The 19,822-nt window shown below is 33.1% G+C and overlaps 1 protein-coding gene across 2 annotated transcripts in view; it reads left to right on the plus strand.

Annotated features, from left to right (window-relative positions):
• The window catches only part of LOC131068419 (immune-associated nucleotide-binding protein 9-like), a 173,623-nt gene that overhangs the window by 96,972 nt on the left and 56,829 nt on the right, over window positions 1–19,822 (plus strand). For both annotated transcript variants that reach the window (XM_059218517.1, XM_059218516.1), the window contains exon 3: window positions 2,696–2,970. In XM_059218517.1, the coding sequence (XP_059074500.1) occupies window positions 2,696–2,970 (275 nt within the window). The remainder of the gene's footprint in view (window positions 1–2,695; window positions 2,971–19,822) is intronic.

A 19,822-nucleotide genomic window follows, 5' to 3' on the forward strand; every position in this document is an offset into this window, starting at 1 on the left:
GCCATATAATTGTAGGGTTAATGGCATCAGCCTGCCACCACAACGGCATCTACCGATAGGGGGGGCGGCATCTACCTCTTGATGGCATCAGCCTGCTAGAACTACCATAGAAGAAACCGGGCCCTCCCACCCGCCACCCGCACTATAGTTCCCACCCAACCGGCATCTATAGCCTCCCACCCACCCTGCGATTATTGATAGTTGAGTTTTCCACCCTGTGCATTCACATGCAGGCCCCTTCCTTCTTTAATAGTAGGGGGCCTATAGATAGTAGGGGCCTCCCACCCAACAATTCTATATAGGGGGGGCCCGGGTGGGCATGTTACGTATAGAATATTGAACCCCCTACCCCCTACAACTACAATTCTAGTTATAGTTCCCCGCAGAGAATTGTGGGGCAGAAAGACGTAGCCGAACTGTCCCTGTTCATGAACATGGAGGGTTGGCCCTACGGGTGAACAGGTGGGAGCGGGAAGGGAAGTGCCTAAGATTCTATACGTAACATGCCTCCGTTCTCTCAAATATTTGAAGCCTATTGTCTAGTTCGGGCTTGCGAAATGGTAGCCGCTTTCTTCTATAAATTCCTTCCACACTTTGGTATTCTACTCTCAAGCTTCCTAAGTTAATCTTCATGTCATTCCATGCTACATCCTCCATCTCAAACACTTCACAAATTGTAGCTTTATTTATTAGTAAAAAAGATCTCCCATTAGCTGCCTGGATAGCTTTGTCCTTAAGGTTATATTGCTTAGCAATCACCCTTATCAAGTCCACATTTACAAAGACATTTGGGACTACCAATCAAGCCAACCGTAGCCTGCATGGATTACACTCAGGATCTTCTCTATTGGATTTAATCTGAAAATATCTCAAAATATTGTATTCCCTGATGGCATATAACTTTCCTTGCAGTTCTTCTAAGTGTCATGAAATCTCTCTGCATGTGATTGAGTGAGTAGGTCAACATACAAGAGCTTCATTCTTTTGTCTTTTAGGTTGTGGGCCCTCTAGTGCAGAGGCTTTGGATGAAGTTGACATCATTTTTGACTTCTGAATTTTAAGGAAACAACCTAAAGACTCATAGCAATGATATAGCTAGGCTCTCTAATTTATTTAATTTCTAAAACTTTTGGAAATTACAGACGAATATAAGAAAACAAGGGAGGAACCATCTCGTTTAAATTTTCTTGCAGAAACTTCGACACAATCTCCAGAGCTCAATCTTGCCTTCTATCACCCTCAATTGTATTTTTCTTGAAATTGCCAAACTTTATTTAAATTGATGACTTTATCAATCACTTGTCCACCATTAATATCCTCTGTGCAAGCTTTCATCCCTTGGAATAAGTAGTTGAGAAATTTTAAAATTGAACCATTGTTTTGATATGAGCTTTAGTCTCGCCATTTTGTTGGATCGGTGAAATCTTTCAAGAACTTTACTGATAACATGAGGTGTTACCAATGATCATCACCTCTAATGCGTGCATCCATGTGCCCATTGTTAAGTCAGCGAGATGAGATTTGAACTTCCCCTAAGTGTTGAATCTCACCCATGAGCATCTTAATGCTAAGTGTTGTCCACGTGCATCATCAAGTTGCTGGTATTTTGGAAAGGGTGTCAACAACACCACAACTCCACATCACATCACATCGGTGGACCGGTAAAACATAATTTAGATCCTAACAACAACCCGATGTCTCTGAAGTGGGACCATGACTTGAGAGAAACTCAAAAAGCATGCTCTAAAGATAAAGTTGTTAGGACATAAGAGGGGGACCAATATGCATAACACATGACTTTGGAAAAATTTAAAAAAACATTTGCGCGAAAATTAGGTGGTAATAGGTCGACCAATAAAATACTGAAAACCTAAGCACAAGGCCGGTTAATGTAATTACATAAAACCCTTAGCAAAAACTTAAGAGTTGGTTTTATCAAGTGAGCTAACCAACAAGAAATTAAAACAAGGGCCCGCCTAAACATTATCTAAAAGCATTTGCTCAAAACATCATATGAAATCCTAACTCTAGGGGCTGCAAAAACAGTCCTAACACGTCCAATACATAATGTCTTTTTAGTTGGTTCTTTAGTTGTCTATCAGAGTAGTAAGATAAGGGCAATAATGGCTCTTTCAGAATAAAATGCAAATACACTAGCATGGTCTTTAGCATGGTCTTAAAGAAGTATGGATTAGATGGGTATTGGCAAATCTACATTTGGTTCAAAAACATCCAATCACCATTTATAGTTATAATAGTAGCATTATAGCTATGACAAAGAATCTAGAACAAAACACATAAAGATCTTAAATCATTACATTCATGACTTGGGTCAAAATGGACGGACAAGTGCAGTTTTAGTTTTATCCTTCACCTGAACAAATTAGTTTTATCTTTAGGAAAGCTCTTTTAATAGTGACTTTTATTATCTTTAAAACTTAGTTGGAACTCACCTCCATTGATCATTTAAGGGGAGGTTGAAAACAAGATTAAATGCAATGTTGCAGCTTAAGATGAATTAAAGATTGGATCTCTCTTTTTTTAATAATAGAACAGTATAATTTTAGTTTTTTTTTTCTTTTTTCTTAATTCATTGTAACCACTGATATCAATGCATTGAAGGAAACTATTCATGTTACTTTAACTTACAGAATGGTTATGATTTATTCAACTGTACTAAAAACAATTCACACAGGCCTGTTTGATACAAATGTAAGTAAAGAGGTTACTGACAAAGAAATTGTCAAGTGCATAAACCTTGCCAAGGACGGGATCCATGCTATTATTTTCGTACTCTCTCTTAAAAATCGATTTACTGCCGAAGAAGCAGAAGCTATGGATAACTTGGAAATGCTGTTTGGACCAACAATCGTAAACTATATGGTGATTATCTTTACTGGTGGTGACGAGCTGGAAAATGGCAATAGTACATTAGAAGACTGCATGGAAGAATTCCCAACAAACCTCAAGGTTAGATTTTCTCTTTGTAAAATGTCCTAATTTTTATGAATGTTTGCAGTAAAAAAAATATCCATATTCATGGTCTGCTTCTTACACTCTACGATATTTCTAGCCAAATTTATGTGCATATCTAATATTTCTAGTCAAATGTATATTTTGTATATTCAGTATTTGAATTATGGGACTACATTTATTGCTGATTTTATATCATGTAAATTTGAAAATTAAATTCAATCCAGAATTCTTAATTTTATAAAATATCAAATATGAAATATAGAATGAATGAATTCATTGAATGCTTTGCATCCAAAGGAAAGAGAAAATGATTATCTGAAGCTGAGAATCGTATTCATTGTATTCCTATTTTAGAAAAGGATAAATATATTTCATTTATAACTGATATAATGTTTCAGAGTGTTATATTAAACATTGAATTATACTATGCATATATTTAGGTTGAAACTGCATTGTCGAAATCTTCTGTCTATATAATATACTTTTTTTTAATTATTCGTACAACTTGTAGCAGCATGTTTCATATTTTTGAAATTAGAGCACATCACAAAAGATTCTTTGCAAGTAATGTTTCTTACCCATGTGTACACTTGCAAGGATTGTTCAAGACTGAAGATTCATATCAATGTTTACATTGGCAAAATACATCAATAAAATAAAATTTTCTTGAATTGTTCATCAAACAAAAAATGGAATTGTCTAATTAAATTAGAAATTTCTAACATGACTTCCTCTTGACCTCTTGATAGGATTTCAAGAAAAATATAATTGATCTAACCTAAATAAGAACATCCTTTATGAACTTCCTCTCTAAATCAAAGCCTAAAAGATAGCCATTGGAAGCGTAATGTACTTTAGTCAAAGAACCATGACAAGCACTTGAGAATCTAAGAGTAATGATACAAAATAGAGAAGGAACCAAGCAAGGCTAAGATAAAATTTAGCCATTATGTCTATTTTTCTGTAAGATAGATCTTTGGAATTGCCAATACAATATGTGCTACCAAAAAAATTGTGAATAACAAGGCTCTCCATTTTGGAGAAACACCTAAGAAAACTGGGAAATAAACTAATTTTTCATAACATGGTCCAAGGAAAGATTAGGTGCTAACATACATGATATATTGTGCTACACAAGCCTTACCAACATCTACTCCTACATTAGATAAAATATGCTACTTCTATTTTAAAATAGAAACTAAAAAAGAAGTAAATACGAATGTGGCAAAGGGATCAATATCAATATTAGCAAAATGATAGAATAATCAACACTAACACTGTGCTCAACAAATATCACCCTATCATTCTATTACATCTCAAAGTTGCTCACCAAAACCAACTTGTTGAAAATAGGGCATAAAAATATATGTGGAAAGTTCTCTAGAAAAAATCTCTTCATGGGAGGAATACTTTGCATTAAACAAGAGACCATAGGAAAACTAATTAGAGTAAAAAAAGAAGAAAGCACCTATGAAGGCACCTCACTCAACATTCAAGATAGATGTGTAATGTTATTAGACTTATGAAAGCTCTACATGAAGTCATATGATTTAGTAAGATTAGTTACTTTGAATTTTTATGTAAGAAAGAATTCTCCTTTTTATTTCACTCATTCTAAATGTAAGCCTTAGAATATCTAGATAATGAATCTCTTCACACTTTTGCTGAGGAGTATAATTAATTGCTTGGGATACCCTAGGATCTATTGCATCAACTTTAATTCAATTAGTTATTATTCTTGTACCTTAGACATTGAACCTAGGTGAGTATTTCTAGAGATAGTAGTTCAATTGGAATTTTGTGTTCACTGCATGTTAATTATCCATCTTATCTATATTTTATAGATATGATTCCTAAAAATAGAGAGGTTTATGCCATTGCACCTTATTTAAATATAAGCTAAATACTTTTGTATTTGATTTATTGTAATTTTTTTCATCTCACTTCTCATACATAGGCATATCAACGGATATTGACCAGAGACCTCCTTATAATTTGTTTAGGTCTATGTTTAAGTTGTTTAGTTAATTACTCTACTTCCTACATGATTAAATATATTTGTTTTAGGAGAAGATAATTATTGAAAGTAATAATGCCTCCATCTTCATCATATTTTCTCAAAGAATATTTAATTGAAACTCCCTAAATTTTATCATCGATTATAACTTCTAATGCAATAATACCTTTTGTAGTGTATATAAAGACAAACTAATTATTTTAAATTCTAAGTAATAAAGATTCATAATATTCTTTCTCTCTTTCATAGAGATTTCTTATTATATTTTTGTATTAACTCTAATCAATATAGGTCTATATTCTTAATTAAGAAGACATAGTAAAAACTCTTAGTTTACAAAAAAAAGGTGATTAGAAATAAAATATCAAATCCATAGCTACAAAATATTGATATCCTTCATAGTAAAATAAAAAATAAATCTACTCATCCTATTATATAATAAATTTGAATGCAAAGCCAATTCCTCAAGAAGAAACTTTTCTTCATAGGCTAACCTAAGCTAGATATTCCAATGTAATTAATTTTAAAAATGCCAACATTTCAAAGAATTAAAATCGTAATGATAATTTATAGAATGAATAATATCAAAAGTAAAATTAATAAATAATTTTTTTTAAGACAACCACAATCGTATCATCTAGCATAATACATCTATTAAATTTAGCAATTAATAGAGAGAGAGATGTAACAACTATCAGCCATTGCTACTATTTTTTTTCTCAAGTACCTAATTTGAACAAGCTTCTTATTGTATCTTAAAAATGTGAACTTCATAATTTCTTCAATCACCATAGTGGTGACAACTCTACACCGCCACATATTCTTGTATTGAAATTTAGTAAGCTCTTGAGATCAGAATGCCTATTGGATCTAGACCTACATCTTAAGGGTTCATTTTAGCTGATCCTACCTATGTATCCATTTTATGGAATTTAGAGGCTTTATAGTTCACCCTCACAGGATTGAGGGAATTTAATCTCTCCTATCATATGAGATGTCTGGTCTATCTTGGAACTAGGACTATTTATTAAAATTATTCTCGACCATAATATAGAAATGTCTGTGTTCCTTCAATTATTGAGTATACTATCTTGGAACTATGACTACTTATTAATATTAGTCTCAACCATAATATAGAAATGTCTATGTTCCTTCAAATATTGTACATATATACTCAATTACATAAGGATTATATACTTTCATAATTCCTTGATTTCATAGAGTGGCCCAAAGGCACATCAGAATATGACTGGCCCATACATATACCATATACATAGGGGCCATCTCTACCATATGCCACATATACATAGTGACTAGCTTCAACTTGTGTCATGCATACTCATTGAATAGGGCTATTGTGTGTCATAAACATAGTGAATACCATTTACATAGTAAGAGACTAGCCTCTCTACAATAGATAGCTATCATTTTCCCATAATAGATCCTATATATAAGAAAAATTGATGTATTGTGCACTACACTATGGGTCACATTCCTTTCTATAGTCTTTTGCAATAATTAGAAAGTGGAAAGAGGATTCAATATATCTCATGTTGCACTGAGTGTCCCTCCTTGTCCTAACAAGGTCAAGTGTATTAATTTCACATTCAGATATTCCCAATATTGTACTATAAGGTTGGTCCAGTTATTACCTACCCATTCTTCATTACAAATTATCTTCACTACATACACTAGATGTCTAAGAAACAAGGACATCAATTGTTAACATGCATCTATCCACTTGGCGCACATGCTCCTATAAAATCCATACTATACTCTAGATCAATATGGGGTATCCCTTGAATTAATGTAACTAATGAGAACCATCTTCTAACTAGATGGCACGACTGATTTTCTATAGGAATAGTATGCTCCTTCACTAATGTGAATATTGAGAAGATAATATTATGTTAAGTGGATCATAGTATTTATCCTTTTTTGATCATCCAAAATAGGAAGGACTAGTTGACATGTTAGAGGAATACAATCTTCTACCTTTGTCGCTATAGGGTCCTAACTCCATTTATTGCCATAAAGTTAGGACTTGTACTTATGTTAGCACTATAACTGGAGGAGAGGTTGTTTATTTAGAACAAAAATATCACAATGGATAGATCTAGGAATATAGAAACAAAGTCTTATAGGTATAGAATTAAATTTTATGGTTTTACATAGGATAACTTAAATCCAACATGCAATTGTTGAACACATTATAAGACTCATAGGTGAGGTGAATCGGTCCAAACCTTAAAACCCTTCACTTCTTATCTGTTAACTTGAAGCTACAATTAAATTCATTTTGTAATTGTGAAACAATAAAGCACAAAGAACAACAAACACACAAACACCAAATTTATGTGGAAAACCCTAAATAGGAGAAAACTAAGTTGAAAATCAAACTGATAGTTTGAAGATCTAATTACAATGTTTAGGATCAAGGCCAAGGATTTCACTTCCCTTGAAGGGACTTGCAATACTAAGGTACACAATCTTAGGGAAAGATACAAATGAAATGCATTACTTAGACTCACTGTCTTAGGGAAAGATCCAAATGGAACACATCTTCTTTTGATACATGTAGATAGTGAGTGTATTTAAATGAACAAGATCTCATGATCATAAAATTTTCCTTCAAATTTTGTTCATGGAAAACACGTCTAACATCAAACACTATCTCAGAACTCTTTGCAAATCATCTTTCATACTTTTTCTATACTAAATCTTCTTGTGCATAATTCACATCTATTAGAAGTACTTTATCAATTGGTTGTCACTGGTGTTAATCTTGGTGAGCCACATTGGTTTGGATATTATATTATATAGTGCTTACAATATATGTTGAGTATGAAAAATATTGGTAGTGTAGAATAGTGGAAGATAGGTATCTATGTATGAAAGGTAGTCAATAGTGGTTGTAAGTTTGTTACTGCTATACTCTTCAAGTAGATTGTTGCTTTGAAACTATGTTGTGTTAGTACATGGATACATTTTTCATAGTGTCTAAGGTTTGGTGTTGGCTGTGGAAATTAGTTTCATGCTCTGAATGTATGTGCTTTAATGTTATTTCTATTTTGGTGATATTTAGTTGTTGGGTTCTAGGATTGCAGTAGTCTACATTCTTGTCTTGTTACAAATGTGATAGAAATTTTTTTATATGTTAATTGCAATTTCTCAAGATTTTTGTATTCAACTTTTGGTGCTTCGAGACTTATGCTCCGGATGTTGTTCTCTAGAGATATATTTGGTTGTCCATTGTTTGATAGGTCTATGAGGTCACTTTTTTATATTTAATGATAATCCTTTTATGATATGTTGTTCATATCTTTAATTATTCCTATGTTGAGGTGGATCGTATTCTTTTTTCTTTGAAAATCTATTCTTGTGGAAATTCGAGGTTAAGTTCATACTAGGTTAGGTAACCTTGAATTCTTTTATTATTTCCACTTAGCTCTGGTGCTTATAGCATGTGATCTAACCATTGGAATATCTTTTGGGTTAGTGTTTTTAAGACCAACTTCATGTATATTCTTATCAGTGTACACACATATGTATACACATACATATTATCTTTAGAGATAAGACAGAGCAAAGTATGAGTGAAAAGAAGGTGATGAGCAATAGAGTGAGAGAGTTGATATATGTGGGTGAAGAAGAAGGATAGATTTTGTGCCATAGTGTCATATAGTTTATTAACCAAATCTACTGCAAGCAGTTGATGTGTTGTCTGAGCTTAACAAGAACTGATCCCTTGCATATGTAGATGCAATTTTCCTAGTTCATTCTTACTTTCCTTGGCAATGAAAATTCCCACAGTAAGCTATTGCAGTCTGGGAAATAATCCCTCCAGTAATGAGCCTTTTTCAATCATGTATATCTAGTTATATTATCTTAAGAGTTAGCACTTTTTGTGGTTTTTCCTATTTGGATTTTCCACATATAAAAATCTGGTGTCCTCTTATGGTTATGTATGTTTTGGATTTTATTTCAGTTTCTTATATCAATTCATGCTTAAGGTTAATGAAAGATCAAATTAAGTTTCAAATTTTTAGTGTCTTATGTTTGGGGAATACTAAATTCAACCCCCGTGTTAGTATTCTAGTCTACTAAACAATTAGTATTAGACCTTAGTTCATTGTGTCTAGTTGAACCACTTGAGGGAGATCTTGATTTGAACAGATAGCTCCTTTAGATATGACAAGAGAATATTATTTAGGTGAAGAATTGAAGGTAACCCTTGAAGATATGGAGAGTATGGAATCTAAGAATGAATATTTGAATAAAAATGATAAGGTAGAAAATGAATGTGTGAAGAAGTTGAGAGATCAAACTAAGAAGTTCAAAGAAATACATCGAGAAGTTAACAAGGGTTAAGACAAGAAAATGAAACTATTGTAAGTCTGAAGTAGAAGATTGAAGAAATCAAGAAGGTGGATGAATGTTTGAAGGATACAATTAATCAAAAGCTAGGAGCATATGGGGAGTTGGAACAAGAAATCATGGAGCTGAAGTCAAAAGTAAAAGTCAATAAAAGAATTGTATCATTGGATAAACTATTGACCATGTATAAATCTTGTAAAGACAAGGAAGGATTAGGCTTTTTAAGATAATGCTCAAGTTAGAGTGAGAAAAGAAAAGGCAAGGAGAAGGTTGAAGATGAGAAGAAATATAAAGATTCAAAGGTTCGAAATCTATGACTTTCTAAAAATAGACCTCTGGTTCAACATCCTAATGCTCAAAGGTCACTATCATTCAATGGTTATTGTTTTTAGTACAATTGTTACTTAAAGTGGTAGATTGCAGACATAAAGTAAATCAAAATACTTAATGCTTTTTCTATAAATTTTTTTGACATAAGGCTAATAATTGTAGTAATCAAGTTATGAATGGAGTAAATGGATCAAATATGAATAATCCCTTTCAAGGTTATCAAGTCACATATGCTATAAATTTGGTCACAAAGCTAATCAATACAAATCTAGAAAAAATTCATTGAATTGAGGACAAAGGAATATCAAGTATTACAATTGAGACAAGTATGGACATTTTCCTAACAAAAGAAAGAATGTAAATTCTCTGGTAAAATCAAATAAACTTGAGAAGAAGAATGCTATGGTATGGAGAAAGAAAAATGTGACAGTATCTATTGCACCTAAGTTCAATATGGGTGCTTCTTCCTATAGAATTTATCTGGTAGCTTTGGGTTAGGGAGAGTTTCAAAGAAAGATCTATTTGTACCCGCCCTAGTGAAGGAAAAGCATGTCATAGCTTGCACATGCTAGTGTTGATCATCTTCGTGTCATTGTTGTTGTGTATTATGTACTTCATTAGATTGCATATGCAAAAGTACATAATTCAGTTGATGTTACTATGACAAGATAATTTTTGCTGGTAGAACTCTATGTATAGTGAACAAATTAAATATATATTTTTTAAAGATCATTTTTTGCATGATGTGTTGAGTAGTTTGAAGAACAAAGTTGTTGAAGAGAAGAAGGAAATTTAGAGAAGAATAAGAATGAAAGGTATTTTTCATATCTTTTGTCTATTGAACCTACTTTGTGTATTCCAAGTGAATTTAACAGCAAAAATATTCAAAAAATTAACAAAGTATAATTAGAGGAATATAATAATGAGAAGATTAGGAATTTGGAAAGATCTTTATCAAATGTAAAATTGTAGAAAATCAGGGAATTAGGGCACAAAGGCTTGGATATCTGGGGTGTGTTTCCAATAGTTTTAGGTAAAGATTCAATCAAATTTCTTTTAAATTATAATCAGGATGGTCATATGATGCTGGATAAACTTTATCTAATTTTGTAGGAAGAAATATCAACTATTTATAGCCTCTATGATGTTGGACCCATTTTATTGAAGAGATCAGTTAAGAACAAATAATTTGAAACCCTAATTGGTGTCATATGTGATTAGCAGGCATTGACAATTCATATAATCATCGACCTTGTAGTGAGTCATGTTGATTATAGAATTTCTTACAAAACTTATTTTAGAAATAGAGAAGGATTAACTTTAATGATAGTAGTATATATTGCACATCAAATGGTGAAAGAAAGCAAATATATTGATTTGTGTCAGTTATTGCCAACAAAATTAGTAGAAACTAATTACTTTGACAAAAAAAGAAGAATATCCTTTCCAATTTGGTTCTTTCATCATGTGCTTAATGTTTTACTTTACAAGATCCTTACCATTAAAAGATAATGTTGTGTAGAAATCAAATTTTTATATTGGAACAGGTCTCTAGATTATTTGGTAGATAAAGATAAGGCATGCAAGAATCATTTCATGAATCTTCAAAAGATGTTATGCTCTTCTCTAGTTCCTAGCATTGTCAGTACTCCCAAGTAGAGTCCTTCCTCTGGTAGGAAAATATTAAAGAAAAGAATTTATGCATCTTCTCTAGAACCAATGAAGAAGATGTAGAGTGAAGAAAAGAAAGAGATAATTTCCCTTGATGATTCAAAACCATCTATAGAAGTGAAGGTAAATTCAGGTTTAGTAGAGAAACAAGAAGCTAGTATGGATGAAGATGATCTTTGTAGAGTTGAAAAAAATTCAAATTTGTTTGGGGAAGTAGATGACTTGAACAAGATTGGAGATTTGTGGCTTCTATGACCTTTAAATCATCAAGATAATCTTGAAGAAGTTTTAATTTTTTATTTGCTCCATGATGATATTTCTCTAAACAGTACTGTAAATATCCTCCTGAATATTCTGTTTGAAATGTTGAAAGACCATATGAAGAAACCTCCTAAAGAATTAGGTGAAAAAGATTAAGTTCAAGAAGATATGGACAAGAGGTGTGCCTATACTCAAAAGAAAATTTTTGAATGCATTAAGGAAACAAAAGCTTGTATTAGAGAAGCAACTAGAGTGTATAAGTATTGTCTTTAGTGAGTTATGCCTATGGATCATTTCAAAGCTAAAATTAATTCCATTGTCTAATTTGAATTCCATGGGTAAATCATTCGACATTACCAGTGACAGAGATGGTGAATAGAGAAGGAAGATAAATTATTTATAGTCCAACCTTATATTTTTCTAGAGGTAGAGAGAAGATGTGGTGAATATTTTCTACAAAGTGAAAAAGTTAGTTGAAGACATATTGGGACATCTTTCTAGTCACCTTATTGAAGTATAAAAGTTTGTTAGGAACCTTTCCATCCAAAGTTCCTTATTTGAAGCTATTGTTATGTTAATAGTAAAGGGTAAAAGTACAGATATGTGTCATACTTAGAGCTAATTTGTACTATGTAGTCGGAACCATTCCAGTTGTAAGGGTTCTAGTTGGAACAGTTCTAGCCAAACCAATGTGGCAGTCATGTGGCAGTCACGTGGCAAAGGAGTTCCAGCTGAAATGGTTCCAGATGGAAGGGTTTTGGTAGGAACCCCTTTTCTTTATAAGCTGCAAACCAAGCTTTTCACCTCATTTTGCACTAACCAACTTAGATTTTAGTGGCTGAGGAGAAGAAGGGGGAAAAGAAATTAGTGTTAATATATTTATGTTTTAGTTTATTTTCATAATTTTGTATAGTTTATTAGTTATTTAGTTTTTTAACGCTTACTAATATATTAATTTTAATAAACTTTAATGCTTAGTAATATATTAGTTTTAAATTTATTTAATGGTTAAAATTTTTAATGGTCAAAATATTTTAATGCTTAATTATTTATAAATGTTGTACACATACACAATTAGATGTTAAAATGTTATCCTATGACCCCTTAGCACATATTAGGACCTCCTAAGACACTTGAGAGAACTTATTACATCCTAGGACCTTTTAAGTGATCATACAACCCCTTAGTACATCCTAGGATCAATTAAGACATGGACGACCATTAATACATCCTATGACATATTTTGAGCCCTTTTAGCATCCTAACATGTATAACATAAGACCCCAAAAGACACCATAAGACCCATTAGGACCCCTTATATCTATAATGACCCCTTATGACCTTTAATGACTCCTTAAGATCCCTTATGACCTTTAATGAACCCTACTGACTCCTATTGACCCCATATGACCCCATACAATGATCTAGTGTCATAAGGGACAATATGGTGTCGTTAGCGGTCATATGGGGTTCTAAGGGCCCAAACATATAACTCATATATGTGTGGCCCCTTAGGATCCCATATGATCCCTAATGACACCATATGCCCGCTTAGGACACCATATGACGCCACAAGATCATATAGTGTCCTAAGGGATCATATGGGGTCCTAAGAGGCCACACATGTGTTTTGACATGTGTGACCCCTTACGACCACATATCAACCCTTTTAACATCCTAGTAGGTGCAACAAAAATATTATGACACCACACTAAGGGGCCACACTTGTGTGACCCCTTAGGACCCCATATGATGGTTTTTAAAGTACTAGTAGGTACAACATACCTCTTAGGACACCATATGACCCCATAGGGTCATATAGTGCCGCATGGAGTCATATGGGGTCACACATGTGTTAGTGTTGGCATTATGGATGAATTGATTATATGTTGCATTGTTGTTTTCCCATTGATGTGAACACTACCTATTATGGATGGTTATTGGCAGACATGTATTGGTTACCAGTAGAAGATCTAGTGTTATCGGCAGAAGAGACTATATGTTGGACACTTCCAACATCTTTGAATCAGTAGAGTATGTTTGATTTTATGTGTTACATGTTTCTTGAGCATGTTTTGGTTAGTTGGTATTAACTTGGTAATCAGATGCTATCATACACTCTTGTAAACCCTTACTGACATTGGTTTAAGGTTTAACTGACAGAGCTTTCAATGAGAAATCTTGAAAGGATGCATGAGTGGTGTTGGTTTAGCTTCTAGATGGATTTCAGGATGCTAAAGATGTTCTTTGATGGTGCTTCAATTTCTTGAAGACATTGCTTTGGCATGGTGGACCCAAAATAGGTCTGGTTCCTATCTAGGTTATAGACTAGTATCATGATAACATGTTCTCTACACATTACTGGGATGTTTTGGGATGATGTATGGATTCTTTATTTTTGTTTTGGTCTTAAGACAACATGGCATATTATTATAATATGGATTTATATAATGATCTTATTGTAATAATTTTAGGTGGTTGACCTAATTGGTTTAAGCCTTAGGGTTGGTATAAAATGATGTAAGATCTCCTTGTAGATCATGGTATGGTAATCGGGATTATGTGTCATTGTCTTGAAATGCAATATCATATATGAAGGAAATTTGGTCGATCATAGGTTATCGAATTGGGATTAAGGAAGAGGTCAAAGGCCTTTGATATTGGGCTTAATCATGACTGTAATCAGGCATGGTAGATGTTATCTCTAGCAGATCACTCTATTGGATTGTTGTCCATTTATCTTGAGGTTATTTTAACCTCTCTAAAGTTAGTGAGACTCTTTTGTAATGAGCAGTTTCTCTAGGCAATGTCCCTTCCTGCATGTGCAGACCCCTCATTGTATCACATACTTTCTGTAGAAGTATCATCTGACTGTGTGTAGGCTTCCCACCATGGTTTTTCCATTTCAAGGTTTTCCATGTACAAATCATGGTGTTATGTGGTATGGTTGCATTATGCTTATTATCTATTTTATTGTTAAGTTTTATTGCTTACCAGTACTTAATCTAGTTAAAGGTTATTAAGTGGATTAAGTGATATAATCTCTGAACAATAGATTCACCCTCCCCACTGAGTTGTTCACCAGTTATACTAACAATTGGTATCAAACCCTTGGTCCTCTTTTATAGAAGCTTAACCACTTGAGGTAGATCCTATGGCAGCTATAACTTCAAATCCATCGATAATTAATTTCAGAAGAGAAATCCCTAAGCTTGATGGAAAAAATTATGGGATATGGAAAATTTGAATGGAGACTCATCTTAGATGCCTTGGCAAGGATATTTTGGAGATCACTAAGAAAGGATACACAACTTATGATTTGGCATCTGGCAATCCTCTCCTGCAGACTTGGATACGAATATTGAAAATGATTGCAGAGCTATAGAAGCCCTCTTGTGTGCATTTACTAGTCAACAAATCATGGGATTGATTGATAAATTATCAGCTAAGGTTATGTGGGATAAATTGAAAACTCTAAATGAAGGTGATCCTACTATCAAAATTGCTAAACTTGATGGTTACTGGGTAAGATATGAAAATTTAAAGATGGAAGATAATGAAAGAATTGTTGTGTTTATGGAAAGAGTAAATGAGATTGTGATGGTAATTCAATGTTGTGGAGGATTTCTAAGTGAAGATGAAGTAGTTTCAAAAGTCTTGAGAGCCCTTCCACCAAATTACAAGATGAAGGCAACTGCAATTAATGAGTTGAGAACAATGGCTAACTCCTCAGTTAACAAATACATTTTGATTGGGAAATTATCTACTTTTGAACTTGAAGAATTTGCATATTCAGGAGCTATAAAGTCTGAACCTGCTTTTCATGCATCATCATCATCATCTACTAGAAAAAGTGATTGGAAAGTCCTATATACAAAAGAATTGGAAGACATGAGGAAAGCAGATGAATAATTTGAGCAACTTGAAGCCTTATTTTCTAGAAGAGTACCTAAAAGACCGGTAGGAAGTAAGTATGAAGGAAAAGAACCTTTTGAATGTTTTGCATGTAATAAGATTGGTCATTTTACATCTAGATGTCCTAAAAGGAATGCAAGATTTGAGGAAAGAGTTAAGAAATCATTTAAGCCTAACTAGGATAGATATAGATTCAAGAAAAGTAAACAATGCTACATAACGGATGAGGAAGGAGTAAGTGATGACTCTAGAGATGAACTTGCAGAAGACTCTGCTAGTGGATCTGACAATGGAAAAGAATTGGTGTTCTATTATTTAAATATAAAGATAAACCCAAACCGTCTATCATGAATGAAGAAAAGACCCTGGCATCAAAAGTTGAAGATAAGGATGAATGGGTAATTGATAGTGGATGCTCACATTATATGACTGGAGATAAAAGAAAATTTATGTCCCTGTGAGAATACAATGACAGTCAAGTTAGATTTGGAGATGACAAAGCATGTATAATCAAAAGTAGAGGTATTATTTCTCTAGATGGTAAGCATAATACTGATAATATCTATTATGTAGAAGGTTTAAAGCATAATCTTTTGACTATTGGTCAATTGGTGGACAAGGGTTTCCAAATTTAGTTTAAAGATAGAAAATGCAAAATCATTAACAAGACTGGTTTGGAGATTGCAACCGGTATTCAGACTGGAGGTAATATCTTTCACATGAACACTAGGTAATAAGACATGTTTGATTACTCATATTGATGCGTGTTGGTAATGGCATAAGAGGTTGTGTCATGTTAATTTTGATTGTATTGTTAAGATCAGTTGAACTAAGGCAGTTAGAGATATACGTAAGATTATGAAGCCTCATAATCTGGTATGTAAGGAATGTCAATTGGGAAAGCAAGTTAGAAGTTATTTTAAGATCATACATGATAAATCCAATGATGTACTTGATTTGATTCACATTGACTTATGTGGTCCATCAAGGACTAGAAGCTTTAAAGGTGATAGGTATTTCATGTTGACTATTGATGACTATTCTAGGATGATGTGGGTGACTTTTCTAAGGAAGAAGTCTGAAGCCTTTGAGAAATTCAAGATCTTTAAAGCAAAGGTTGAAACAGAAACTAGATTGAAAATCAAATGTCAAAGATCAAATCAAGGCGGTGAGTTTAATTCTCATGAATTTAACAGTTATTGTGAGACAAATGGAATTAGGAGACAATTATCTGCACCTCAGACTCCTCAACAAAATGGAGTAGTGGAAAGAAAGAATAGAACCATTTTGGATGCAACAAGATCTATGATGATGGAAGCCAAATTGCCTCACATATTTTGGAGAGAAGTAGTGAGTACATAAGTCTACACAATCATCAGAGTTCACTTCAAAGGTGAAACCAGTAAGATCCCTTATGAATTATGGTTTGGACATACACCATTGTTAAATATTTCAGAATTTTTGGAAGTATATGCTATATCAAAAGAGATGATTCAATTGAAAAGTTTGATCATAGATGTGATGAAGGGATATTTAGTGGTTATTCAATTCAAAGAAAACCATATAGATGTTATAACAAAATATTACAAAAAAATGTGGAGAGTGCTAATGTGAAAGTCGATGAGCAATACAAAAATCAATCTATATCACATGATAGGAAACCGACAGTGGAAATGATCATAACTGAACCGACAATGCCTCAACTAGTACAGGAAACTGAGACAGTTACATCGGCACAATCAGAAAATTCATCTGTGACTGATGATAAGAGCAATGAACTTGAAGTTCAGAAGACACCAAGGTATATAAGATTAAATCATTTTGAAGATCAAATCATTGGAGATAGGAACAAGATATTTATGACAAGAAAAAGACTGGCAAATGAAGAGGTATGTCTTATTTCTCAAATTGAACCAACATTTGTTATTGAAGCTTGTAAAGATAAACATTGGTTAAAATCTATGGAAGATGAATTAGATCAGATAGAGAAGAATGAGGCTTGGACTTTAGTTCCCCGACCTAAAATTAAGAATGTTATTGGAAGTAAATGCATTTTTAGGAATAAACTGAATGAGGATGGTCAAATTATAAGAAACAAGGCTAGATTGGTTTGTAAAGTATATTCTCAAATGGAAGGAATTGATTATAGTGAGACATTTGCACCTATAGCTAGAATTGAAGCTGTTAGACTATTTCTTGGCTATGCAGCTTATAAGAACCATAAGGTTTATCAAATGGATGTTAAATGTGCATTTTTGAATGGTGAACTTGAGGAAGAAGTATACATTGAGAAAACTGATAGATTTTCACTGGCAAATGATAAAGATATGGTTTGCATATTGAAGAAAGCTTTATATTGATTGAAACAAGCTCCTAGAGCTTGGTATGGAAGGTTGGATAAATATCTTTTGAAGCTTGGTTTTACTAAAGGTTGTGCTGATAGTAACTTATATTATAAGATCACTGATGATGATATTTTGATTATTGAAGTATTTGTTGATGATATCATTTTTGGAGGAGAAGATAAATTGTGCATGGAATTTACTAACAATATGAAGAATGAATTTGAAATGTCCATGATTGGTGAGATGAATGTTTTTTTAGGTTTGCAGATTACTCAAACTAACAAAGGTATTTTTATCTATCAAACCAAGTATCTGAGGGAATTGTTGAATAATTTTGGTATGGATAATTCCAAACTGGTAAGTACTCCTATGGTGAGAAGTGAGAAATTATCTATCAAGGATACTTCTACACCGATAAATCCGACAAGGTATAAGTCTTTGATTGGTGGTCTATTATATTTAACTCAGATGGGACCATACATTATGAATGCAATAAGTATTGTTTCAAGATATCAAAGTAATCCTAAAGAAAATCATGAATGTGTAGGAAAGAGGATATTTCAATATTTACAAGGACCAACAAAATATGGCTTATGGTATTCTAAAAAATGATGATTTCACTTTATGTGCATATACTGACTTAGATTGGGTAGGAGATACGGATGACATGAAGAGAACTTTTGGTGGAGCTTTCTTTCTTGGAAGGAAACTAGTTTCATGGATCAGCAAAAAATAGTCATGCATTTCTTTATCTACTACAAGAAGTTGAATATGTTGTAGCAACAACTAATTGCACTAATGTCTTGTCGATGAAAAAAATGTTGAAGGATATCAAGGTAAATTGTAGTGAACCAGTAGTTATCTATTGTGATAACTCTCTAGCTATTGACGTGTCTAAGAATCTAGTATTTCACTCTAAGACTAAGCATATATGAATAAAGTATAACTTTCTGAAGGACAAGGTAGAGGAAAAGGAAGTCAAATTGGTCTATGTGAACACTAAAGAATAGATTGCAAATATATTTACTAAACCACTGTCTAAGGAATCATTTAAGTATATGAGAGACAGGTTAGGGGTTTCTGCCCCTCCGATAGAGACTTGATTGATGCAGTTTGTCATCAGTCCAACATGCATTATTAGAGATATTATTCATTCTAGCCCTAATGAGTGGTGCTACTACTCAGGGGGAGTAGTCAGCTTTGAGCTTTAGAGGTGTGTATTATTGCTTTGATATTTTTGTCAAATTTTGGGCATTAATGTCAAAGGGGAAGAGATAGTGATGTGAAAAATAAATGCAAAACTTTATAGAGATATCATTCACAAGAGGAGAGTTATTCAAGAGATTGTTGGTTTTCTTCCATAGGGGGAGACTTGTTTGGTATTTTTTTGGTACTTAAATGTTTTTCACATCTAGTGTTTCCATTGTTAGGTCCCGAAGACAACTGAGAGGGGGCGTGGGGGGGGTGAATCAGTTGTCCAATAAATTCAAACTAGAACAAACTTAACCAAACTTAATGCTTAATACTGGTAAACCAAACTTTATTTCGGTAGATAGTATTATTAGTTAATTGTAATACAGGTAAAATTATATGCATGAAACAGAAAGAAAATAACATCCACAACTGCATAGAGCTCACTGCTCAATCACAAAATGAGAGTCACACTGACTACAATTGGATGGTTAAATCCAATGATAATGTACTGCCCAAAATAGCATCTTCATATGATGGATTCAGTACCAGTTTAGCTCTGATTTGTCTTCTTCAAACCTTCCTTAAATCTTGAATGATGTCTGCGTGTATAGCTCTACTTATATTCGCATATATCTTATGTTGTAACACTTATATTCCATTCCATATCAATCTCACAAATGAGATCTTATATTTATACAATAAACTAAGACCAACAATAGTGTCAAAATAGAAATGC

Source organism: Cryptomeria japonica, chromosome 3 (genome assembly GCF_030272615.1).
Source record: "Cryptomeria japonica chromosome 3, Sugi_1.0, whole genome shotgun sequence".
In the NCBI taxonomy this organism is placed as follows: domain Eukaryota; kingdom Viridiplantae; phylum Streptophyta; class Pinopsida; order Cupressales; family Cupressaceae; genus Cryptomeria; species Cryptomeria japonica.